The 26,679-nt window shown below is 45.0% G+C and overlaps 1 protein-coding gene across 4 annotated transcripts in view; it reads left to right on the top strand.

Moving 5' to 3' along the window:
• The first annotated feature begins 15,397 nt into the window (after positions 1 to 15,397).
• The window catches only part of PCDH10 (protocadherin 10), a 31,951-nt gene continuing 20,669 nt past the window's right edge, over positions 15,398 to 26,679 (top strand). For all 4 annotated transcript variants that reach the window (XM_067297732.1, XM_067297734.1, XM_067297733.1 and 1 more), the window contains exons 1-3: positions 15,398 to 18,108; positions 19,691 to 19,749; positions 20,314 to 20,420. In XM_067297732.1, the coding sequence (XP_067153833.1) occupies positions 15,496 to 18,108; positions 19,691 to 19,749; positions 20,314 to 20,420 (2,779 nt within the window). In that variant the 5' untranslated portion in view covers positions 15,398 to 15,495. The remainder of the gene's footprint in view (positions 18,109 to 19,690; positions 19,750 to 20,313; positions 20,421 to 26,679) is intronic.

Raw genomic sequence — 26,679 nt, forward strand, 5'->3', positions numbered from 1 at the left:
CATTTATTAGCAGTTCAAGATACAAGGCAGTCCACGTGCTTAGAAAGTGAGGCCTCTTAAAGTAGGCCTCTTCAGAAAAAAATTGAAGTAACACAGCTGAGAAACATAATGAGATCTTGCTTGCAGCTTCGTAATCTGCTTTTTCAGGTTGGATCCTCAGGTGAAATAAACGGAGCAATAAGATAAATTTTCCAGGACTAACAATTTAGATGGTCCTTGAATGCTAAACATCTCTTAAAATACACAATTAAAATGAAATAGTTTCAAAACTATCAGAATTTATCTTCCCACATAAATGAGAGCAAAATTACTTTCAAATAGCTCACAAGCAAATTTTTTCCTCCTTCAGAATCAAATAGGGCTGAAGACTTCTAAAACAAACAAAAGGATTGACAGTGAACACCTGCAAGTATCTGTAGCCACATGTATTTCTCATTTACATCTTTATTTTTCCTCCTTCTTCAAAGTAATTAAAACCTTCCTTTTGCTGGAAGGCCTGCAGGGAATCATCATGGGGAAGTTATTCTGGGAGATGACTAGGTCCTGAAGGGGAACCAGCTTTCTCTGGGTCCTCTCAGTCTGCATCTCCCTCCATTATACTACTTACCTTGTAAGGCTCCTTGTAAACCTTTCTTTCTGTGTTGTCCTGGCAGGCATTCGTGACACATGGAAATGCAATTTTCCTTGTTTTACATCAATAGGTTATATCTAGCTTTGTGTCTCTGTTCAAGGGTTGACTCACTTTACTTAGTTCCACACTTACTGACCTAGCCCTATTTCATTGTAAGAGTCAAACTGTACTTTAGGTAAGTGGAGCTAAATTTGGGATGATGATAACTTTATTTCTGCATGTCCTCAATTAATCTGTTCTTGGACTGTCAGTGGTAATAATTCTCCAAGAATTACCAATTAAGTTGTACACTTAAAATTGTTTTCTAAAACCTCCTACTTTCATCTGAGAACTTTGACTGTGTTTCCGTCATTACAGCTCATTACCCCTCGGCATCATCATATCCAAGAATAAGGGTTATGTTTTTGCTTGGTCATTCACAGAGCTATGAACATAGTGGTAGGATTACAACTTCATACTCTACTCCTTATTTGCTAGAACTTTCCTTACCTAATCTCCTCACTGGAATTTTTGCAAATATGTATTTCATCACCCTTTTGTGATATTTTCTGTAGTTCCTCCTCATCTCCATTATTACTACTGAAACTAGTCACTGTCTTTCCCCTTCTTTTTCATACAAACCTTAAATTCCCCAACCCCTCAAAAAATGTTTAAGAGCTTTCACTTCTGCTTTACATCAGATAGGATAAAGCTCTACAGTTTTCTGTTTTGCTTAATCTTAATTAAACTTCTGGCCAACATATTAATGATGCCTACTACCTCAGCAGCAGCTTTTGCTTTTGACTCATCTAGAAATACTCACTTTCCTATATGTTTTGCATTGAAGGAAGTTGTCTTTAAAGATCAGCAACTTTGCTCTTCAAACACTTAATCAGTGAATACCATGCAGAGATGTAATCTGCTTTCATACAGCTTTCAGTGTAACAATCCAGGATGATGCGTTTTATACTACCTATGAACCAGAAGGCTACTTAAGACTATTTAACCATGATAGGATATAAATATTCAGATTACAAAATAAATAAGTGAATTAAGAAGATTAGAAAAGAAAAAACAACAACAGCAAAGGGGAAAATTAATCCTAAAGTAAAGCCAGCCAGTTAAACTGTATTCTTGCTATACAGTCACCATTAGCTGAGCTCTGCAGTTTCCAGATGTTTATTACAGGATATGCCTGGACAAATCTTCTTTCATGAAAGCTCTTTGACAGAGAGATGTTAAACTTTAAGTACTTTAATACAAAGGCAGACTTTTTAAAGGGGATTTACTAGAACTTTTTATATACAGAAACAGCTGGAAAAGGAATAGAATGACAAAGAAGTAAAACAATACTTACAGACAATCAGTTAGTAAATCTCCATCTTCTTCTCATTTAAACACAAAATCAAACTCCATACAAAGTCAGCACCACACACACAATAGTCCTATTAAACCCAGCACTTCCCAGAAGATTAAGGGCCTGATCAAAAGAACAGTGAAATCGCTGGAAATCCTGCCATTCACTCAAACAACCTTGGATCTGGTCCACAGTGACTCCATAAGAATAACAGCTTCTAACAACTCAGTTTAAAGCTATAAGAAAACAACTCTGCCTATAACCTCCATAAAAAAAGAAAAAGAAAATAAAAAGCAAAACATGCTTTCTTTCTATCATCTACTTTACTTTCTGCAATTTTTAAAATGGAAACTTCCATCATTTTGCTCCACAATGTAATCCAATTCATTCGGACTGAAGAAGCGAAAGGAAAATAAAATGAGACATAGAAGCGTGATTCCTTATTCTAAGATGTATCACCATTCACAGTGAAACTATTATTTTATCCAGCAGTCTGATTTTGAACCAAATTTATTTTTCAAATTCCATGGAGTGGGACAACTTTTTCCTTTTAACATATGCTCTGCATATTGCTGGTTCTAGTGTGCTGATTCTGTTTTTCCTGCATGTAAGAACTACCTATTGACTTTTCCTCAGAATTTCAGGTGTTCAGTAAATGCAGGGTCAGACTTCTGTAACTGTACTTCCATTTGTATGCATGCTTGTGTATACATGTATATATATTATAGAGAGAGGTAGAAAAATGAATATAGCATCAAATGATAAAAATAAGGTATATGATACCAAAACATTTTAACTAAAACATATATGAGTTGGATACCAAGCATTCCTTATTTCAGGCAAAGCTTCTACTGTTTGCAGTGCATTTCTGGCCAGAGAGAATAAGCTCCTACTGTTCCTGGAAGAGAGAAAACATGATTACAGAACTGATGTCCACTGGCTGACAAACACACACAAATTTGCAGGTCAAATGAAGCCCTGTCTACAAGCACTATCTCATCATCTCAAGTAAAAATCAGTGTCGAAAAAAACAGTAATTTAAATGGGAGTAGAACAGATAGCTAAGTTATGTTGGTCTTACAGACAGAAAGGTTAAACCTTTTTGTTGATTTTTTTTCTACCACTCTCACAAACTGAAGACTTTAATTGCCTAATGTCACATTTGGTGACCAGATGCTACAGAGGAAACCTGTATTCTAATTCTGTAGGCACTTTAATAAACTCTGACTAGGTTTTTTAGATCACTAATATATGATTATCATCTTCTATACACGAGTACATGGATAATATATCTGATATCTGATCATTCAGCAGTAACAAGGTGGATCCAACTCAGGTTAATCATACAATCACATTTCCAAAAATTAGATAAATCAAGCATCCTATCCGGTATCCAGTTATATTTATGTGTACAAAGAGTAAACCCTGCCACTACAAAATTAACTTACTTATATATTTTGAAAATGCTGGAACAAGCCAAATGTTTTTATATCAGGCTGTATTTTGGCCATGACTGCAGCATTTTTGATGTAGCACTGAAGTTCTAACACTGAATTTTTCGTACTGCCAAACCATACCAAGTTTCTGTAATAAAGTTCCTAAACTTCTGCTGCTAAGATGCCCAGAGCAGACTTTTCTACCTGGGTCTCATTTCACTGAGCACACTTACGGAGAACTCTTCGCAGACAGGCTCATGCATAGGAATGAAGTCCAGTTCCTGCACAGGACCTTCTCACTCATGGCTCTTAAGAAGTTTTTCCATACAGGAGGAATAGTATTATCCCCATTATATGTATGTAAAGACTGAGGCACAGAAAGGTAAAGCAGTTCTAAATCACCACCACTGACAAAGCAAGGGTACAAGCCTCAGTCATTTAACTTTAGTAGTACATCAAATGGCTATTTTTGCCATTCCCTAAAAATACATAAACTCTGGAAACTGTTTCATTACAGCAGTCACTTCTAGATCTTTCCAAAGTCAGATTATTACCAAGAGAGGTCATTTCAGCAGGAAAAAAAAATGGTTAGATACACATATTTTTTCTAGCCACATTTTTTTGTGTTTTTTCAGAATAGAATAACAATCAGGTATTATCCTCCCTCTTCCCACAGAGACCAGTACACAAGGTGGTTAAGAATATTTACTACTTGTTGAAAATTCTAAAAAGGGGCATTAAGACTTACCAGTTTTATATATACTGTTCTGTAGATAAAGGACTTGATGATGCTAAAATTTTCTGAACTCTGGTCAAGGATTTTCAGTTAATATTCTTGAATTCTACCTCGTAAGCCTATTGTTATATTGCAAAATCAATGTATAAAATTATTTTTTGGTGTTCCTATCTTTGCCTACAATAAGAACAGCATTTCTGAAGCTATTTTTTGGCACTTTGGTGCTTCCATAAAGGCTGTTTCTTCCTTCCTAATTGTGCCTTTGCTCCTTTCTGTGCTGAGCCAACCTTTGCAAAGGGTCAAAAGTACATATACCTTTTTTTCCAGCAAAATGAATATTATAAACTAGTTTCTGACCAACTTTAAATTCTTTTTAGAGACTACAGAGCAGCGGAAACTGTGGGACATGAGCGTTCCCTGAATCCTCACTGCCTAACGTTATAGCATCATGGGAGTGCTTCTAATGCGTTTTTCCAGAGGAGACTTTTCGCAGTTAATGCCCATAGCAGACCATACAAAATATTCCCACTCCACTCCTCATCCTATTTTTTACAGGAAGCACCAGTTCCCTTTCACCAAGTTTCCCCCAATTACAGGGAAATCTCTGATAATCACTGAAAGTCAGCATACTCTTGAATGGTTTTCAAAGCTAGGAAAATCCAAACCTACAAGATTTCTATCAGCTTCCCGCTCTATCCTAAATCGCATTTACATGCCTCGTTCTTTCATTTTACATTTTCCACAACTTGAGTCCTTCCTGTCTTATCTTCCTTTTCTCTCCATTTTCTGAAAATCCCTTTACTTTCACGTTTGGCTCAAGCAGAGTTATCACAGCACTTGTTTCATATTTTTCCCCACTTAAGTGATTACTTTTCTAAGTCAGCTCCCTGCGTTCTGTGGTCAGACATTTCCCTCGTGACTGTATATGAGTACTGATTATTTTGTGGCAGTGCACCACATCACTGCTTTGATTTGTAATAAGCAGAGCTCCTCTTTCTGCATGGGCATTACGTGGAGCCTTTGCGATCCAGCTGCTGCCTCCCCCAGCTGTAAGATAAGCCAGACCATGCATTAAAAGCAGCAGCTGCTACAGAGCCCAGCTCTGTTGGAGCGCCGAGCACAGCAGGGGTGCAGAAAGGCTGCCACTCCTGAACGGGCGCGCTCACCTCTCATGGTAGCGGGACCTCACGCCAGTGTTTCGTGGCTGTGAGGGGCTGCCACCGAGGCCATGGGGCTCCCGTGCCGAGCTCCGCCAGGGTGGCATGTCCCTGCCATCCGCAGGGGTAACGTTTTGCGGTCTTGCGTGGCGCAGTTGATCGGTCTCTCCTGAGCTTAGAGCTGCTTTGAGTGAAAAGACCTTGTTTCTCACAAGAGGCAGGATCAATTTTGTATTGGCCGTGGCTCCCGCTGGACTCGATTGCATCTGCATCCCCCCCATGCACATACCGCAGTACTGTCATTTCTTTTCAAGTTCAACATCCAGGTTCATGTAATTACATACGGGCATATGTATATGATTGTATATGCATGTGTTACTTCAAAAGGATTTGCATAGTAAAGCCTGCAAAATAAGAAAACACCAGTATTAAAGTAAACAGGTGTGATTCAGCTGCTTGTTGTGGGCATGTTATGAGAAAGTCACATGTGACTGCAGGCTTCTTTAATGTATATCATGCAAACTTTCAATAAAATTGTACTCCTGGGCTCTCCCCATCATGCCCAAGTGCTTTACGCGTATTCATCAATTCATGTCAAAATACATGTGGCAATACTATTATACCCCCTCTTAAAACTAAGGAGCTGAGGCACACATGTTACATACGTTAACACGATAGCATATGGCATTCAACATATTTAAGTATAAGACCATTCTTTCCCTGCCTGGTTTTACCTATCTCATGCAGTGTACGCCGTAACAGAGGCTGAAGTCCTGCAGGGACTGAACAGCTCTGATTCAGCATTGTCAGTGCTGTTCATCGTGTACACTGATCAAACAGCAAAAGCTTTCTTGGAAAAGATCTTGCCTCAAAATAAAAATCTGGTACTGTTACAGACCCCCATTCCAACGAGCAAAGTGCAGGACTAGTGGGGGACAGAGAAGGATCTTTTAATACAAGATTGCCATAAAGTATAGGCACGTTAGAAGTAACAACATCAGTTAACCTTTAAATCTAACATTTATTAAGTCTGATTTTACAACTTTTGTACTTTGTTAATGATTTCTCCAAAGTTTTGCTGAGTGAGGCATATCATCTCTGTCCCTCATAGCTGCAAGTTCCTGCTGATAAGAGCAACCTGCAGCTGCGTGAGGCACTGGCTGCTGGGCTGGCACAGCCCCCGGAGAGCCCCAGTTTAGCATGGACAGAGCAACTCGACTGGTGAGACAATCTTTTGTTTTGATTTCTTAATTGAAAAACTGTAATTGTAGCAACACCAGGCCCCAGCTTGCATAATGAATAGAGTGTGGGCCATTGAGATCTATAGCTCAGACTACTGCTACTTCACCTAATTAAGGAATAGCCAGCAGTCGTGAGCTTTTTCCACACGCACACGTGAAGCCTGCTGATAAAAGGGTAAGAGGGAGCACTGAAACAGCTTTTTTTGGTGGGGTGGTAGAAATTTAGGAAGCTGCTGAAAAGTCTGGTAGGGTATTTATTTGTGTGGTTATAGACTGCTTGTGTGTATATATCTAAAATCCTTTTTTTTTCATTTTTTTCTCTCTTGCTGTTTTGCTGCACTTATACATTTTTAGTCATTTCTCTGTACTTTTGTTCTTGTGACCTTCTTTTCTTGCTGTTACACGTTCTGTGTGCATGCTCTTCTTTTTCTCCTTTCTCCTGCTTTCCTGCCAGCAGTGTCTATACTAAGTATATGAATAATACAGGTTAGAATTTACATCCAGCTCCACAGGGCCCTGCAACACCCTGGAAATAATTATTTGGAGGAAAATGGTGTTCACCCTCCACAGCAATTGTGTGGAACATATGAACCTGTTTAGCTGTTGTCATGCCAGCTTGTCACTAAGCAGGAGTTGTGAGAGGATATGCCTAACACAGGTTCTTCAAGGACCCAAATTGCAAGTTTCTAAGAGTGTGTAAGCTGATGCTTTTCAAGGACTTATTGCTTTGGTCTATCTTCCTGAGAATGGCAAAAAGCACTTTTGAGATCTCCATCTATTATCTGATAAAGTCACTCTTCCAAAATGTGGAGGTGGTAAAATTTCTGAATTGAATGTTGTAATATTTTTAGCATAGACAAAATACTTTAGTTTCCTTGATTATTGCCTCATAAATAACTAAGCCACTTTCCAGCTGGAACTTTCTCAAATATCCAAATTGAGATGGGTAACACTGTGGAAAAAGCTGACACTTGCTGATTCAAGTTTGAGGGGGAAAAAATACAAGTACCCGAGTGTATGGTCTTATTGTGGGAAGATTCAAATAGGAAAATGCAGTCGGAACTACTGGCAATGAAAGTAGCTCCACCTGGAATAATTATAGAAATAGAGACGTGTGCTTTTTTCCCAAGTGACTACATAATTATAACATCATTGTCCTCATCTTACTCCTTTCCCTTCCTAGCTAGTACTATTGTTACCTGCAATATAGTTAGTGAGATTACTTGTATGATAGAACTAGGCTGAAGATTAAATATGTGGAAAACATGCCCAAGACTACAAATTCTTCTGAGCAAAGAGCCTGAGTATTTTGTTGTTGTTGTTGTTCAGTCAAGCACTGCACGTATGGTGGTATGAGAATAAAAGTTTTATGTTTTTAACTACTAATTTCAAGCTGAACCTCAAAACAAGCTATGCTTTAGTTCAAGGCTTGAACTTGCTGTTGAAAAGAAAATCAACAAAACAATTTTCTTTATCACAAGTAACTACATCTACCTATGGCTTTGAGTGCATAATAAGAAGCTTAACAGCATCTCAAGCAACTGGAGTTTTCCACTGCAGTTTTGTCCTCATTTGCACTAGTAATCATTCAAGCTTAGCAGCATTTGTTAAATTCAGATACAGGTCAACTGTATTTTAAATAAGTTCAAAGAAGTGGGTGCAGTTGGCTGAACCATATCATAAAAAAAAAAGAAATACAAACTGAAAATCATGGCTTTATGCCTGTCTTGATAAATGTGAAAATACTCTTGCTTCTCAGCTGATGCAGTACCAGTTTCCTAACTATGGAGTTAAAGATCTTTCTGAAAATTCTACTTACATAAGTAATTTGCCTTACTAAAATGCATTTTGTGAAGAAATATCTTGTATTAGGTAAGTGCCATACAGAGATGTCATCTCTCTTCTACAAGTAAACAGATGAACTAAGAGGAATAGGTATTTTATTTTGGCTGATGACCTTGTGTAAAGCTATTTCCACTGGTATAGACTGCATCTGTAATGCCATCATAAACAAGTTCAATTTTGTCAGATTTGCCACTAATTAATGAATAGATAAAGATTAAAAAGCATGAGGCAAGCTTATAGGAATCTGACCCAATGTACTCTGGTTAGCATTAGCCAGACATGCAGAAGTGATGGGGGGTGTTTTGAGTGACTTGGAACTTGGGTGCTCTGATGTAGGCACTTTAAAAAACCCTGGTTGCTAGAAAATCCTGATAAATGTGGAAAATTAGAGCTTTTATAATTATCTTAAGGCAGATGCAAAAAGACTTGAATCGGCTAAAATCACAAGTCATCAAAATAGGCTAGAATTACTTGTTTATTTAAAAAAAAATATGTATATATAATAGAATCTGCCTGAAAGCTGGAGAAAGTGGCATAACAGTAATGGTTGGCGTTCTACTTTCTTTACATTGAGTGGCTTCTTACTGCTTGAGGTGTCTTGATGAAATCTGTGCTAATGTTTAGGGGGCAAGAAAAAGGAGGCATAAACTGGCCTTAAGAATTCCCTAAAGGGTTGTTATCTGCAGTGCATCCACTGTAATTCTTATTTAGAAAGACTCCCAGCGCCTTCTGGAGAGGCTCCATTGTATTTGATCACTAGCGCAGCTCCGGGCACATAGCAAAGTAATACTTCATTTATTAAAACAGCTGTCTAAGGTCATAAATACAATGAGTTGTTTTTATCACCTGGAATCCTCCCATAAGTATGTGGGTGATGATTAACATCGTATCTCCAATTCTGCTTGCATTTGCAAGCTTGCTGCAGATGCTTTGCTTTGGTGGTGTTCAGAAAGCCAGCAGAAACTGTCTTGATCGCTGGCAACCTCTGCAAGAACTTTGGTGGCTGCAGTATTGATCTGACCCAAGGAGCGCTCCTCAGACAAACATGAAGGCAGGCTCTTTTTTATTGATTAGCCAAATGGTCTAGTCTTCCTGTTTTGTCTCCCCGTTGGCAATTAAGAAAGAAACCCACTGAGGGACTGGTGGCGGTGAGCCTTTCCCTCTGACACAAATAACCTTAATCAGGCCTCTTAGTTAATTCCTGAAATTGTTCTGTATCGACCTATGTTTGACGCAGGATTTTCAGCCTATGGTCCTATGAGTAAAACATACCTATCTTCCTGTTAGCAAAACGGGCTTTTTCTAATGGCGACATCTTTTAGTTCTTATTTACAATCCTAATCGCATCATTGATTCCAGTAATCTTTCCTGCGCTAAGAGCTGTTATTAATTCTCTCAGAGGAGGGCCTGGGTGGGTTTTGTTTTTGTTTTTAAACCCAGATAATTAAAATTAAACCAAGTAATGACAATCTAAGACTTTCCAAGAGGGGGAGGGGGAGAACCAAATCCAAAATCTAAGTGCATTTTTAAAAGCCAAACAACAAAGAGGCTGACCAAGACTGATATCTAAAACAGAACCAGAAGATCATTTTGGCAATCGTACTAAACAGTTGGTATTAGCTTTCTACCCCCACAACTATATTTGTCCAGGTTAGGAAAGCAATTGTTCAATCCAAAATACAGCATTTGGGCATCTTTGACTTCTGTGACTCCTTCTGTGTCTGAACAATGGAAATGCTTCATTTGGGTAATGAGAAATGAAGTGTTTCTTCACCCCTTGCCAAAAATCACTGAATTAGTCCCCAAATGAATACGTTAATCCTCTACCTCCAACTTCCCCAGCTCTGCTCTGGAGCTGTTTGTGGAAGGGCTGGTCTTGCTTACCCTCGTTACTGTTAAGTGATAATTTACCCTAGGAACCATTGAAATAACTGGGAATATTCATAGTTTATGTCATTATCCTGTGGGCTGTAGGGCAAAGTGAGAGTGTGGACACCCTACGCTTTGGGGCCTCCACAGTGCACTCTAACACAGGCTGAATCTGGGGCTAAGCCACCTCCCTGTTTGACACTTCTCCCTCCCTTTACACACATGTACTCACAGGGGTTTTTGCCCTGATTCTCTCTTCTGGTGTGCCTGAGTCAAATGCAGTCTTTTCTTTTTAAGAAAATCAGTGACATTCAGCAGATGGAAGTGAGAGGACAGTTCTAGCCAAGCATGAATATTATTTATCATCTGTTCCCCTTGCTAGAAAATGCCCCTTTTGGTGGTCATGGTATTTGAGGTGCCAAGGAGGCATGTGAGGGTTGTGGCAGGGAGGAAAGGTTTGACTTACCAAGGTGCTATTCCTGTCCGCCTGGTGGATTTATTGGACCTGATGTCATCTATTTACATTTCTAAATCGCAGCATGGAGCAAAATGCAGCGATATGAAAGATTAGTCTTCATTTGGTGAAGCAACTGCCAAATTAAATGATGACAGATGGAAAAACCATGAGCCACGGTGTCAGGGGTCTGACGCTTGCCCCCTGCTTTAGCAATAAGTAAATATATAAACCCCAGCTGGTGCCTGCAAAAGATACACGTCCAGTTTAAAGATAGCCCTTGGACTTTTTATTTAATCAATACCCCCTATCGAAGAAAGCAGCGTACAGCATCAGAACTGAAACAGTATTATTAGAAAGTGATATAGTGCACATTAGGATGTATAATTCATGTCGCCTTCATTTGCTCAGACCATCGTGAAAATCCATAAATCATTTTCTCGTTCATGTATTGCCTAAGTGCAATTTGTCATTCTGCATTAGAGGGCCGCCTCAGATCGTCGGTGCTTTTAATTCACTGCGGCGGGTTTAACACAACGCCGGCCCTGCGTGACAGCGGAGCCTGCATGGGAATGAAGCGCGGCGCGGATATACGCCTCGCTTAAACAAAATGGAGCTGCTCGGTAAACGCGGGGGCAAAGCCCGCAGCCGGCTGTGACCGCTCCGGTGCCGTCGTCGGCGGGGCCCGGCAGGGCTCAGCGCCGCTCCCCGCCCGCGGGACGCGGCCGGAGCGCGCAGCCGCCGCGGCTCCCCGCTCCCGCTGCGCGTACGCGTGTGTGTGTGTGCGTGTGTGCGCACCCGTGTGTGTGCATATCCATACGGGCGCGTCCCTGCGCGGCTGCTGCCCGGGCCCCCGGCTGCCGGCGGCGCCCCCTTACCTGCGGGCACGGCCCCCCGGCACCCCCCGGCTCGGCGGGTCCCGCTCCGCCCTCGCACCCGCCGCCCGCTCTGCTCGGCGGCTCGGGAAAGCGCCCGTCCCGGGGCTCCCGGCGGTACCGCGGGTTTACAGACGGCCTGCTTCCCAGCCGCGCTGCAGCACGGCGAGCGGCGCTGCTCCAGCCGCGGCTCGGCGCGCCGGCCCCTCCGCCCCGGCGCAGCGGGCACTAACTCGGCCGGCTCCGCGCTACCGGAGCGGCGGCGCCCGGGAGGGTGGGTGATCGCGCCTCGAAATGCAAAGGAAACATAACGGACTGCCGATCCAAATCCAAAAGGGAGAAGCAGCCAGGCTTTTCTGACGAAATCCATTTTATTGGAAAACACCCACCGAAATCGACCCGCCGGCTCTACTTAGATGTGCTGTAAGCGCTGAGGGGTGGCGCGGGTGGCGGGTGGCTGGGAAGGAAAGGAAAGGAGATGAGGTTTTATATATAGGACTGCATTTCGCTGTCTTTAGCACCGAGGGGTGACACTGCTGGCTCGCCCCCTCCCCGAGCCGCTGCTTCCCCGCGGCGAGGCAGTGCCGTTTGCTGTACCGGCAGCACCGCCGCCGCTTGCGGACGCGGGCCCGGCACACGCGGAGCGGCGGCCGCTGCTGCTGGAGAAAAACCGGCCGGGCGAGGAGGACGCGTGCAATGCCCCGTCCGCGATAAATGCAGCGCGGCGGCGGCGGGTGTCTCCCCGCCAGAGGGGCCGGGATGGCGGGGGAGGCGGGACGGCGCCTCCCGGGGAGCCCGGGGCGGGCGGGGGGGGCGCAGTGCGCCGCTGCCGCCGCCGGGGGGCGCCCGCCGCCCGCGAGTGCCGCCGCCGCCGCCCGCCGCCGCCGCTGCGGGGGCGCGCAGCCCCCTCCCCCCCCTCGGGGGCGCCCCGGCGCGACGGAGCCCCCGCCGGAGAGCCGGCCGCAGGGGCAGCGGGCGCGGCCGTCCGGCGCTAACATGCAGATACGCCGTAATCCCCTCTCCACTGATCCACAGGTCCCTGTACACACTGTCGCTCCGGCCCCGGCCCCAGACGTGACGCCGAAATCGCTTTAGCCGCAGCGGCTTTCGCTTGGCTTCGCCCGCTCGTAAATTTACCGCAGCTGGAGCAGGATTAGCCATTTTCGCTGGCAACGCGGCGTTTTAGCTGCTCAAAGACGGGACCCGGGCACGGGGAAGCGAGGAGGGGTGGGAGAGGACAAGAGTAGGCTGCAGCGGGCGGCGGAAGCGCCAGACGGATGCAAGCGTGCATAAATACAGAGATGGGTTTGGTACACGAACAAATTTAGGAATGGGAAGTCCTGTGTTTCTACAGAAAAATGCATCTGGGTATATACTTAGTCGGAATATACCAAAGGGAGCCGCTGTTCAGTGAATGATCAAAGGTGGGGTCACGCATCACTGATCTTTAAAGCAGAACCTGCACCTACCTGCTATGTGATGTTCTTAAGAAACAATAAAATAGCGTTTTGTAAAAGAGCAAAAGTTATGAATTTTTCATCCTATTTGATCTTTTTTTTCTCCTCGTTTTGGAAAGTTATGAACACAGACCTTCAGTTGTAAGAAGTCCAGCGCATAGTATGGGATACTAATATGACTATGAGTCAGACCCGTGAACAACTGTCTCAAAATTTACCCCTCGTTTCTAAGCCTCCTAACTTCAGTGCCACCGTAGGTGCACACTCAAATGCGTTGATTAAAAATGTGTCGAGCACCTGACGTGCTATAGGCGCTATTGGTAGAATTCACCTTACTTAGCACAGGACTGCCTTTTCACTTTCTAGCGGAAAAGGGGGGGGGGGAGGGATGTCCTATTGCTGTACGAGGCATAAGGCTTTCCAACGTGTCTTACTGAAATGCGCGAGGTTAGAAGTTGCCAAAGTGTCTCAGTGACTGATACGAATGTCTGCTCGAAACCCTCGGTGTATAAAACAGCTGCTGAACGTTTATCAATGTTACCTACGTTGACAGCGTGGAAAACACCGATACAGCAAGCAATGATATTTTGTATCAGAGCATTTCACTTGAAAATAAACAAATCAATGGCTGTGAGCTTCTACCGATTCCTTCTACCTAGCCCCCCCGCACCCCCCTATGATGCGCTTGCCTTCCTCCTTCCACCACACTAAGGGGTCCGTGACAGCATATACGACCAGTTTCCCTTTCGGCTTATACCTGTTACGTTAGTGGAAATTCAAAGAGTGTAAATCAGGGGAAAATTTGGCACAGATTTTTGATACTTTAAATTGGCTGAAGCTGGAAACAACGTACAGGCGTATGGTGGAAAGTTGCACTTTCTCCACAGCCAAACTAACTAATTTGCTAAGGCAGCCCAAGAGAGGGTGAAAAGGAAAATCAAGTTTCCTTTTGTTTATGCTTTTTCTAAAAACGTCCGTTACGCTATGGTTCCAGGTGCCGCATAGGAAAGTTAGTACTGGTGGAAATTCCCTCTCCAAGGAGACGATTGTTTATCATTACCCGCGTGCGCGCTGATGACGAGAGGTGCTCTCCCTCCCCGGCGGCGGCGGCGGGGGAATAGTCCCCGTCGGAGGCAGGCAGGAAAGCAGACAGACATCCCCGGCAGCACCGCGGGAGCTGCAGGACAGGACAGGACAGGACAGGACTCGCCTCGCGCTGCCGCTGCCGTCGCCGCTGCCGCCGCCGTCGCCGCTGCCGCCGCCACCACCGCGCGCCAGCCCGAACCCAGCGCCGGCCGCCCGCCGCTCGCCCGTCTGTGATGCAGCCTGCTTGACGTGCGCCGTGGCCAATCGGATGCCGCCCCTGGGGGCGTTGCTGCCAGCTGATTGGTTGGCAGGAGCAGAGCGCTGCGCAAAAACAGAAAAGCCGAGCGCTCCGCGCTCAGAAACTGCCGGCAGAGATCAGAGGAGCCGGGGCTGGGGCCGGAGCGGGAGCCGCAGCCGGAGCCGGGACGGGAGGAGAGCAGCAGCAGCAGCAGCAGCAGCAGCAGCAGCAAGCAGAGACAGATAGAGAGCGAGGGGGTTAGACGCACAAGCAGCGAGGGAGGAAAGAACATAAAACTGCTCAGCACATCCACAAAAAGCAGAGTGATGATGATGAACGTAATAATAGCAATAACAGAAGAAAATGAGCGATAATATTAATAGAAGAGAGAAAATCTAAGATCCTTAAATAAAAGGAGGAAATCCCAGAGAAATCAGGGAATGAAAGTTTCGGGTAGCAGAGCTGTTCTCTGTCTTTTTTGATATGAAATCTTTCTGCGGCTTATAATTTTTTTTTTTTAATTTTGCGGTTTCCTGCCTTTTTCTCGCATCTAAAGAGGGCATGTCCACCGGCTTTTCCAGCAGCATCTACCCCTCCAGCTCCCACCAGGAAGACAAACCGAGGACAGTCTTGAAATATAAAAATTTCCTCCTTGGGATTTGCTGCCGCTGCTGCCTCCGCCGCCACTGCTGCTGCCGCGGTGCAGTGCCAAGACTCTCGGAATAAATAAAAGCGGGCTACTGTGTATCTATAGATACATCCAGCTAATAGCTATTATTAGTTGGCCATTTATTTCGAAGATCACAGATGAAGTGGAGACGCCTGTCTTCTTCATTTGGTCAGCGTGTGAAACAATAATACTCGTAACAAAAAGGAGGGAGATGGGGGAGGAAAAAAAATCCTAATATGAATCAGAAGAAATAATATCTAGCACCCCCCCAATCAAAACCCCTTCTCCTCCCCCCTCCCCCGATCCCTCTCTATCCGCACACTCGCAGCCGCACATACACGCACGCACACACACACACACACACTGTACTGTGTATTTTCGGAGGAGGAGGAGGAGGTGGTGGCTTTTGGAAGAGGAGGAAGAGGTGGCGTTGGGGAGGGGGGAATCTCTTTCCCCATTTGGAGATGATTGTGCTCTTCCTCTTTGCCTTGCTCTGGATGGTGGAGGGGGCCCTTTGCCAGCTCCATTACACCGTGCAGGAAGAGCAGGAGCATGGCACGTTCGTGGGGAATATCGCCGAGGACCTGGGCTTGGACATTACAAAACTTTCGGCTCGCCGCTTCCAGACGGTGCCCAACTCCCGCAGCCCTTACCTGGAGCTCAACCTGGAGACCGGGGTGCTGTACGTGAACGAGAAGATCGACCGGGAGCAGATCTGCAAGCAGAGCCCCTCCTGCCTGCTGCACCTGGAGGTCTTTCTGGAGAACCCCCTGGAGCTGTTCCGGGTGGAGATCGAGGTGCTGGACATCAACGACAACCCGCCCTCCTTCCCGGAGCCCGACCTCACGGTGGAGATCTCGGAGAGCGCCACGCCGGGCACCCGCTTCCCGCTGGAGAGCGCCTTCGACCCCGACGTGGGCACCAACTCGCTGCGCACCTACGAGATCACCCCCAACAGCTACTTCTCCCTCGACGTGCAGACGCAGGGCGACGGCAACCGCTTCGCCGAGCTGGTGCTCGACAAGCCGCTGGACCGGGAGCAGCAGGCGGTGCACCGCTACGTGCTGACCGCGGTGGACGGGGGACAGCCCCAGCAGCGCACCGGCACCGCCCTGCTCACCATCAGGGTGCTGGACTCCAACGACAACGTCCCCGCCTTCGAACAGCCCGTCTACACCGTGTCGCTGCCGGAGAACTCGCCGCCCGGCACCCTGGTGCTGCAGCTCAACGCCACGGACCCCGACGAGGGCCAAAACGGCGAGGTCATCTACTCCTTCAGCAGCCACATCTCGGCCCGCGCCCGGGAGCTCTTCGGCATCGCGCCGCGCACGGGGCGGCTGGAGGTGAGCGGCGAGCTGGACTACGAGGAGAGCAGCGTGTACCAGGTGTACGTGCAAGCCAAGGACCTGGGGCCTAACGCCGTGCCGGCGCACTGCAAGGTGCTGGTGCGGGTGCTGGACGCCAACGACAACGCGCCCGAGATCAGCTTCTCCACCGTGAAGGAGGCGGTGAGCGAGGCGGCGGCGCCGGGCACCGTGGTGGCCCTTTTCAGCGTCTCGGACCGCGACTCGGAGGAGAACGGGCAGGTGCAGTGCGAGCTGCTGCAGGGCGACGCGCCCTTCCGCCTCAAGAGCTCCTTCAAGAACTACTACACCATCGTCACCGAGGGGCCGCTGGACCGCGAGCAGCCCGGCGGCGACGCCTACACGCTCACCGTGGTGGCGCGGGACCGCGGCGAGCCGCCGCTCAGCACCAGCAAGTCCATCCAGGTGCGGGTGAGCGACGTGAACGACAACGCGCCGCGCTTCAGCCAGTCCGTCTACCAGGTCTACGTGAGCGAGAACAACGTGCCCGGCGCCTACATCTACGCCGTCAGCGCCACCGACCGGGACCAGGGCGCCAACGCCCAGCTCGCCTACTCCATCCTGGAGAGCCAGATCCAGGGCATGTCCGTCTTCACCTACGTCTCCATCAACTCCGAGAACGGCTTCCTCTATGCCCTCCGCTCCTTCGACTACGAGCAGCTCAAGGAGTTCAGCTTCCAGGTGGAGGCCCGCGACGCCGGCGAGGAGCCGCAGCCGCTGGCTGCCAATGCCACCGTCAACATCGTCGTGGTGGACCAGAACGACAACGCGCCGGCCATCGTCAGCCCGCTGCCCGGTCGCAACGGCACGCCGGCGCGGGAGGCGCTGCCGCGGGGCGCCGAGCCGGGCTACCTGGTGAGCCGCGTGGCGGCCGTGGACGCCGACGACGGCGAGAACGCGCGCCTCACCTACAGCATCGCCCGCGGCAACGAGGCCAGCCTCTTCCGCATGGACTGGCGCACCGGCGAGCTGCGCACGGCGCGCAGGGTGCCGGCCAAGCGCGACCCGCAGCGCCCCTACGAGCTGGTCATCGAGGTGCGCGACCATGGGCAGCCGCCGCTCTCCTCCACCGCCGCCATCCAGGTGGTGCTGGTGGACGGCGCGGCCGAGCGGCCCGGCGGCGGCGGCGGCCTGGGCGCGGGGGCGGGTGCGGGGGGCGGCGGCGGCGGAGGCGGCAGCGGCGGCGGCGGCGAGCATCGCCCCAGCCGCTCCGGGGGGGAGACCTCGCTCGACCTCACCCTCATCCTCATCATCGCCCTGGGCTCCGTGTCCTTCATCTTCCTGCTGGCCATGATCGTGCTGGCCGTGCGCTGCCAGAAGGAGAAGAAGCTCAACATCTACACCTGCCTGGCCAGCGACTGCTGCCTGGGCTGTTGCTGTTGTTGCCCCTGCTGCAGCCGCCAGGCGCGGGCCCGCAAGAAGAAGCTCAGCAAGTCGGACATCATGCTGGTGCAGAGCTCCAACGTGCCCAGCAACCCGGCGCAGGTGCCCGTGGAGGAGTCGGGCAGCTTCGGCTCCCACCACCACAACCAGAACTACTGCTACCAGGTCTGCCTCACGCCCGAGTCCGCCAAGACCGACCTGATGTTCCTCAAGCCCTGCAGCCCCTCCCGCAGCACCGACACCGAGCACAACCCCTGCGGGGCCATCGTGACCGGCTACGCCGACCAGCAGCCCGACATCATCTCCAACGGCAGCATTTTGTCCAGCGAGGTAAGCTCCGGGCGCCCCCCTCCCCCGCCTCCGCGCGCGGCGGCCGTTGGCGACCGTTAGGCGGCCGTTGGCCGCGCCCCGGCCCGGCCCGGCCGCTGCCCTTCCTGTCACAGCTGCGCCGCGGGCTCTCCCCGGCCCCGCTGCGCACCCGGGCCGGCACTGCCTCTATTTTTAAACTGCTTCTGCCCCCGCGTTTCTTTGCGTGTTTCTAACCGCCTGCCGAGGCGGGAGGGGGGAGGTAGGTGCGGCGGGCAGGGTAGCCCCCACGCCGCTGCCCCTTCCCGGGAGCCGCCGCCGCCCTTCCGTGCGAGGCGCCGGGTAGCGGCTCGGCAGCCGCGGCAGCCCCGCGCTCACGCCGTGCGCGCTTGAACGCAGCCGGCGCCGCGCTGCACCTTTCCCCCGCCGAGCAGCGCCGGGGCGCAGGGACCCTCCGCGGCCGTGTGCCGCGGGGCGGGGTGCTGCGTGTCGCGGAACGGCAGCAGTTCACAGTAATGAAAGGACGTGGAGAATAACCACAGGGTCTTCCGAGGCAAAATTTTAAGCCTGTGTGTTTCTTTTCTTCCTGAAATCTTTGCTTGTGAAAACAGGCTTTGGGGGAACCCCCCCTCCGGGACTGTGAAAATCTCTACAGTTAGCAGGAACTTTAATTAATTTGTGAATTAGAGTTTATTAATTGACTTTTCTTTACTCTATCTGAACAGCTCTTTATAACCCAAAGCTGAGTTCGCAAAGAAAAACATCAAGAATTTCCATGAAATTATATGCAAAGACTTAATGTCCCCTCTTGTTAACACAATACTGAGACAACATGTTTATCTAGTGTGTAGAGAATTCTTATCAAACCATATGTATGCCGTGTCATAATACCCCCCTGTTAATCATTTTCTACTGTGTTAGCAATACATGCTCTCGGTACCTCTCTGCTTATGTACTAATGAAAAAAACACATTCTCTCTTTATGTTGAATACTGAAACCTGAAGACTGCCCGGTTTGGCCGAGGTGTTTTGAATGGTATTTTCTAAAGCAGTTTAAGTTTTAAAGTAAGCTTTTTGATACTGGCTTGTCATGTTGACCTTTCCTCAAATTGTATGTAAAACTCTATCTTCTCTTGCCTTTTTGAGGGCTAGAGTGTATCTCAGTGTATTTTTTTCCTTAGGGCGCCATAACCATACTGTCTCCCCCATTTTATACACTGAAATTAAGAACAGATTGAACACCAGAGTACACCAAGTTTTTCTGAGTCAGTAGTATGGCAACTCCAGAAATAGTTTTGTTGACTTTTTTGGGTGTCCTTGTGATGTTTGACAGTATGCACTGTGAGGGGAAAAAAAGTGTCAGAATCTCATCGCAGAGAACTCAGAATAAATCCCTGATGCTTTCACATATGTGTGAATAAGAGTAGATAGTGTTTTTTGATTTGTTTTTTTTTTCTCAAGTCCTAGAAAAAGGTTGCGTAGGCCTAGTTGTAACTAAACATTCCCATTTATAGTCAATCTGGTGAGCTTGCTCTAGTGTATTTTCAGGTGCTGGGTACAAAAATATCAAGAATTCAAATGTTTCCCCAAATTTTCTTTTTTACAGACAAAACATCAGCGTGCCGAGCTCAGTTATCTAGTTGATAGACCCCGACGGGTAAACAGGTATGAGCTCCTTACTCTTGTTTTGCTAACGTGTGCTTTAGCAAGTGTGAATGGGATGCAAAAATATGTTTACTGCAGGCATAAAATAGTAGCGAAGCAATGGGGAAAATGAATGTATGTAGACATATTAAATAAAACACTTTTCTGAATTATGACTTTTCTGAATCTGTTTCAAAGTCACCTGACAAGAGAGCAAAATCTCATTTTGTATTAGTCTAAAACATGCTTTAATATACTTAGGAATCCTTCTGTAGCCTCTGCCAGATAATATTGACCTCTCTGAGTGAAAGTTTAGCTGTCCAGCTTAAGTAAGTGCTACCAAATTATTCATAACAATTACATGAAATCCAGGCAGAGTAATAATGGCTACCGCCTGCTTCAGCTGGATCACTAATGTCTGAAAATACAAGTTTTGTTTATGATGGACAGAGTGGCTCTGCAGAAGCAGTGCAACATGCAGGAGTGGGGGAATGCAGCACCATGTTTGGCCATGTGATGGCAGAAGAATGTTTTATGAGTTCCTCTTTCATGTTTATTCTAATGTAAAGATGTTTCTGTGTCTAGTTCTGCATTCCAGGAAGCAGACATAGTAAGCTCTAAGGACAGTGGTCATGGAGACAGTGAGCAAGGAGACAGTGATCATGATGCCACTAATCGAGGTCAATCCTCTGGTAAGTCTGATAAAAGAATGGAAATAGTAGATCTTTAAGTAAGGGGACTAGAAAGAGAAGTCACATATAGGAATATAATACAACAGTGGCATAAAATAATGTGAGCGTGTTCTATGGAGGGTTGGTTTTAGGTCAGCTTACTGCTACAGTAACCTGTGCAAGAAGATGATTTTGAACCCTTTTCAAGGGACAGAGTTTATTTTATTCTTTTGGTTTGGGAGTTTTTAGTATGTTATTCTGCATCATTGGCTGTAGCAAAACTTCCTGCACAGTAAAACAAAGTTCGTGGTATGTTTTACTGTGCAGTTTTTTCAACAGCAGATCTGCAGGATTTCAAAGCATTAGGCAAGTTTGTTCAGTAGGGACTTTGGCTGGCATGGCAGTGTGAAGTGAAGGGGGAGTTCCCAAGGGAAAGAAAGAACCCCGTGGCTGAATGACAGCCAGACTGTGAGGATTTTTGCTGGGGATCAGTGGAGACACATTGGGTGCTTTGAATGTTTAATACCTTAGCATTTTTCTGAGGATTGTTTTTTAATTCAAATTAGGGGACCATATAGTATAAGTGATCTCCATGCTAATGAGGGTGAGGGATTCTTAAGTACATTTCTTTCAGTCGTAACAAAGGAAAGAAATATATTTAAAAGCTTTACTTTAAAATCATGATATCATGATTTGAATCATATAGAAGTGTTATTCCTGTGTGTGCGGCTTGCTGTCTTTGCTCTCATACTGTCAGTTTTCTTTTGCAAGGGACATTTGTTTAGCATCTGTGCGTTACAAGTCCTTCTCACCCTCATGCTACATTTTAGCCAGAAATGCTTTTGTGTTCTTCCCTACCACAGTCTCTGATGGTTGGTATGTCTTGATTCAATACAGTGATTTCTTGCCCCTTGTTCCTGTGCTCAGTCATGTAGAGGGATTTGCTATGAGAATATTGTACAAAATGATGCCTGAGTGTCTCCAGTTCTCCATCCTTTCTTCCCCTGATCCCATCTTAAAAGATATCAGGGGAAGGGGCTCAGTACTGTCATACCAGAGCTGTCTTGCCCACTTGCTCTGTTAACATCCTCTATTTTCTTGCTGCTATAGTCACTGTCCCCTTAACGATGGGAAACCCAGGCGCCAGGGGAAGAGGAGGCCGCTACAGGGCCCCTTTATATTGCTGCAAGTCATTAATATGCAGACCTAATGAGACTCGAGATGAGCCAAGAGTCTCCGGAGCTCCCTGCTTCTTGCAAGGCTTCATGCTAAGTGAACAGAGTGTCTATTTTGTGTCTGGGAACCTGACAACAAACCAGGTCTTGCCAGAAGTTTACATCTGAACACAGAGCCTCTTTCATTTTTGGCCTATATATGGCGTATGATTTATTGTTGTCTTAAAAAGCCATGTATTTAGCCTCCTCCCCACCCATTCTTTTGCACTGTTTCTGATGCAGCAATCGGTGCTACTGAGTTATAAAAAGCTCCCTCTCCTCCTGCCCTCCCTGCATTACATTTTTTTTTACGCATTTTACTGCAGCAGTCATCTCGGTGAACATTTCAATCAGTTTAGTCCCTCAACATAATGAACCATAATAACCCAAACAGGAGAGAAAAGAATAAACATCTGCAGAAGGGGCTAGATTTGACTGATGGTGGGAATATAATCATGTAGTTGCACATCAACTGAAATCTATTTTATTTTAGAAGCATCCAGTGCTGTTATTGTCATGTTTTTCCTCTTTATTCTTTCTCTCAATTTTAAAAGTAGTCTATCTCAGATACAAACATTGGAACTATTATCAGACTTGACATTAGTTCTTAGCTGGGTAAATTCTTTATTATTTCTATTTGATTAAAATAGGAAAAAAATTTATTCCATACTTTTAAAATAATTTCAAATTATTCAAGAATCTGATGTGATTGATGGACTTCTGTGTCTTAAGTGGAAATTACATATGAATTAATGAAAGCTGACAGATTTGGTCTACTCATGATTAACAGCTTGAACTGAAACCTCAAACACACAGGTCTTCCAATTTAATATATTGTTGCAGTGCTTTGGGAATAATTTGCATGAACAATTTTTTAAATGCTAGTTTCAAATAGGTAATTAAATAGAAATATCTAAAGAAACTACTCTAATTTTTGGGATACATATAATACATTTTTCCGGTAATTTTTGTGCTGAACCCTACTGTCTGTGCCCTTTGACCTCAGTGATGACAAGAAAGTGATTTTGATATAAAAATTTCACTCTTTCTATTAGTATTTCGCAACGAATCTTATGAAAAGATGAGAGTAAATCTTGTTTCATCTTGAATGGCTAGAGGAAATGTCTGAGGGAGTGCCTTCTCAGTTTTTCAATCGTTCTGGTGTTCTGTAATCAATTCTATCTAAATTAAAGGAAAACACTCTGGCTGATAACATGGCAGAATGCTGGGCTGTTTTTTTCAGTATGTCGCCTAACACCATGCAGCATCATATTTGTTTTCAAAAGCATTGTATTTGTTTCTGGAAATATTTAGTAGATGATTCACATTGCAAAATGAAACTTATCCCTCACCAGTTTTCGTCAGCAACATGTTCTGCTTGCAAAACATCTTTTCACTGTTCTGTGCCTGCCTTCTCGTCACCAGCAAATAGTCCTATGGCATAGAAGTAGCTATTCTACAGTAGTCCATTGTTAATCAAGCTGACTGTCAAAGTCATGGTGAATTATTAGCTGGGAAGGAAAACATGCAGGATGAAAATCTATTACTGTGTCATAGATTTATCCCATACAACCATTTAGGAAGAATTCTGAACTGAGCTGTTGTAGCTACCATAAAATGCATTATTAAGTTTTGAAATAAGAATCTGGTTCCCTTTTTTACAGAATATACTTTCTTAATAGTGATTTAATCACAGCTTGAAAAGTGCTTGAATGTACTGAATGCTTATATGTAAGGGATTCATATTGTTCCCATTAAGGTCGCACCTGAAATCCTCATAATTATCTACCTACTTACCTACCTTAATATTTGTGAACTAGGAAAGGACTGTCATCTGCTTTTGGTGGAGAATGGCAAGTAGTGGGATTTCCAAAGTGCTCAGGAGCTTAATTTTCATGGATTGACTAGGCATTTCATTGACTGGGGTAGGAATCTGAACTTTCTGGAAAATGACTTTCCTAAGGTCATACGAGAAGTTTTTTGGCAAACAGAGGAAGGGGTTTCTCAAACCCCAGACTGGTGCCGTACTTACTAGTGCTCTTCTCTGTCTGAAGATTTGGGGGACAAAAGCTGGGGGGGGTGTTGTTGTAGAACAAATGCAATTAATACGATACTACTACCTGTCATTAGCACACTGTATTTCAATCATGTTCTGTAGGAGTCGTTTCTAAGCATGAAGTTAGTTTATTTCCTATGGTCTATTAAATTCTTGGCCTGTCTTCTGAAATTGCCAACTTGGGTGCCAATTAATACTCTGCATGTGTATGTGTTTAAATCATATGATTAGACACCTGTCCTTTAAGATTTGGACTCATGCCATCAACTTCTTTCATATTGTTGGTCACTAGTTACTCTGCTTTCTCACTTCAAACATGCAGGGTTCTTCACAATGTTATCTGTGTTTCACCTTTTTTACTGAATTGGCATGATCACTCAGATACACTTGAGGAAGGAATATCTTACATGTGAAGATAAATGTACTGTAATATATGTACAGTAAAATGCACCAACCTATATTATAACCTACTTAGCGCAATACTGGGCAGTATGCATCTGTGATAGCCTGAGGTCTAAAATTAGACTTCCTCTCTCTAGAGGGCTTTATGTCGCAGGGGTCTAATAAAAAGGCACAGGTTGAAACATTACTTCACACCTTTTCAGTACAGCTGTAGTAAAAACCAAGAGGGTTAGTATGCATTACTGCTGAGATGTATAAGGGCTACGATATTTCAGTGTTCATGAGAAGAAAAATCTGAGAAGTCAAAAGAAGAAATTTTAGTGATAAAGGGCCAGAGAAAACCAGTATTCCTTCTGAGCCTATGCAGCGTGACAGCTAAATCCTGTTTTGAAGATCACTTGGGCTAAGAGTCTGTCTCGGATAAAATGAGTGAACATAAAAATGTCTTAGAAAAGTGCTTTGACTTTAGCTGAGTTTTTTTTTTTTTCTTTCCTTGGGCTGCATGCTTAAGAATGTTCACATCTCAGTGGTCCAGATAGGGTTTTGAAGTTAAGATTTGGAAGAGCTGAATATCGAAGATGTTTAAGTCTTTATTCATGTTCTCATGAGAATGAAGTCAGTTTTATGTAAGGCAGCACACCAATTACTTCGTAAGAAGGAAAGATAATAAGTCTGTTTCATAGAAAGTCCATTTTCTTCAGTAGTTAGTGTTCTGCAAAGGAGGTTAAAATCATTATCCTCATTTGTAGACGGAAAATATGAATCACAGGGAAGTGAGTAACTTGCTCATAGGTAATCTAACCAAATGGATGGTTGATGTGGTAATGGAACTCTGAGCAGGAGTCCTGGTTCCCTAAGTCACGCTTGTCTCCCATCTGACCCTTAGAAAGCTACAACAGGAGAAATGACAAATGCCGTTTAATTCTAAACAAAAGTCAAAGTTATGAGGAAAATGGCACACGTTGGAAAAAAAAATCTCAGTAACAATACTATGGAAATATTTTATCAACATTTTATTTGCATTTGCACTATTTATTACGTTATTTATTAAGCAATATATCTGAACATGTTCACTCATTAGTCTAAAGGCTTGGTGTACAGCTCTTCTCCCATAATTAAGTTAAGAAAGAATAAATTATTTAAAAATTATTTTAGGCTTAGTTTTCTCTTTAATCTGAGTAGTCTTTTCAAATCAATTAGAATTCATGCACATAGAAATTTTGATATTTCTCCCTTTGAAATATGAAAAGGAAACAAATTAGGAATATGCTTTAGAAATGCAACACTATTAAGTATCTTGTTCAAAACACCTGAATTCAGGAAATTCAGATACAGATATAAAACTTAATCTTTAACTCCTTCCTAGTTTTTGGCTGGGGGGGGGGGGGGAGAGGGAGCAAGGACTTGTTTTTCTTCAAAATCTGCAAAGTCATGTTACCCACTGGCCTATCTAGTAATAAGACTTGAATGAAGCAGGATTAGTAATGAACTCTGGCCCTTGCCATGAGCTTTTGTATGTATGCTGTGTTTAGAATAGTGCAGTGCTTATCATTTTTCAGCACTTCAGTACTCTATACTATCTATTTGTATCTGAGAAGGACATTTGAAATTCATAATTCAGACTCACCTTTAAAATCTCAGTTTTTCTGCATGCAAGGTCTAATATGATAACTAAATGAAAAATATAAAGCATTTTTCTTTAATGTAAACTTGCAATTATGATGGATAGTTTAATTCAGAAAGACTATACATATAACCAGATTTATGAGGGAGATGAGATGGAAGTGTTATACTGCTGAGCCTTTCTTCTGTTATAAATCAAGAATATGATTCTTGGCGTATGAAGGATTCCTGTGCTGGATGTCTTACTTCCTTTACCATGCTATATCCTTCCTTCTTGGAAAATAGAAAATACCTTTTTCCCCCCCTCCTTTTTGAATGTTTTTCAATTAAAAACAGAGAATGATTTATCATCACCCAGAGTAAAAAGGTGGAGGAGAATAGCCAGCATCCGTATCGTAGTCAATGAAAATATATGTAAGTGCCCAGGGATTTCAAAATCAGGGTGCTAATTTGAATTTATTTTTCTCTCGAGATATTAAGGCCAAGGGCTTGATTCAACACCCGTTAAACTCTTAGGCAATGTTGTGATTGACTCAAGTAGGAGAAAAATCCAGCCCAATCCTTTCTGAACATTTTGTTCTAATCCTGAACAGGTGTGTACATGCTACCTGTGTGTTCCAGCAGCGGATATTATACTTTAGATTTTTTTTATCTTCTTTTAGAAGTTCCTCTATTCTTCAAAGGGGGAGAAAGTTTGTTGTACAAGCTTACATTTTATATCGCCTAATTTCATTACGTTGTTTATGTAAAATCCTGATTTATGGTGGTTATAACATCTCTTTTATAATAAGCTGTTATATAATACTATTCAGTGCACTGCAGTAGACAAGCAGAATTCAGAAGGGAACTAAAAAATAATATTTTGATAGAGACATTTTGCAGTTTAGCAGCTGATATGAAACCAAAATAGTAAAATAGAGGGTAATTTTCCATGGGAAATAAAAATCCATGAAGAAAAAAATGGGTTTATCCTTGAATAAATATC

Source organism: Apteryx mantelli, chromosome 5, assembly GCF_036417845.1.
Source record: "Apteryx mantelli isolate bAptMan1 chromosome 5, bAptMan1.hap1, whole genome shotgun sequence".
In the NCBI taxonomy this organism is placed as follows: Eukaryota; Metazoa; Chordata; class Aves; order Apterygiformes; family Apterygidae; genus Apteryx; species Apteryx mantelli.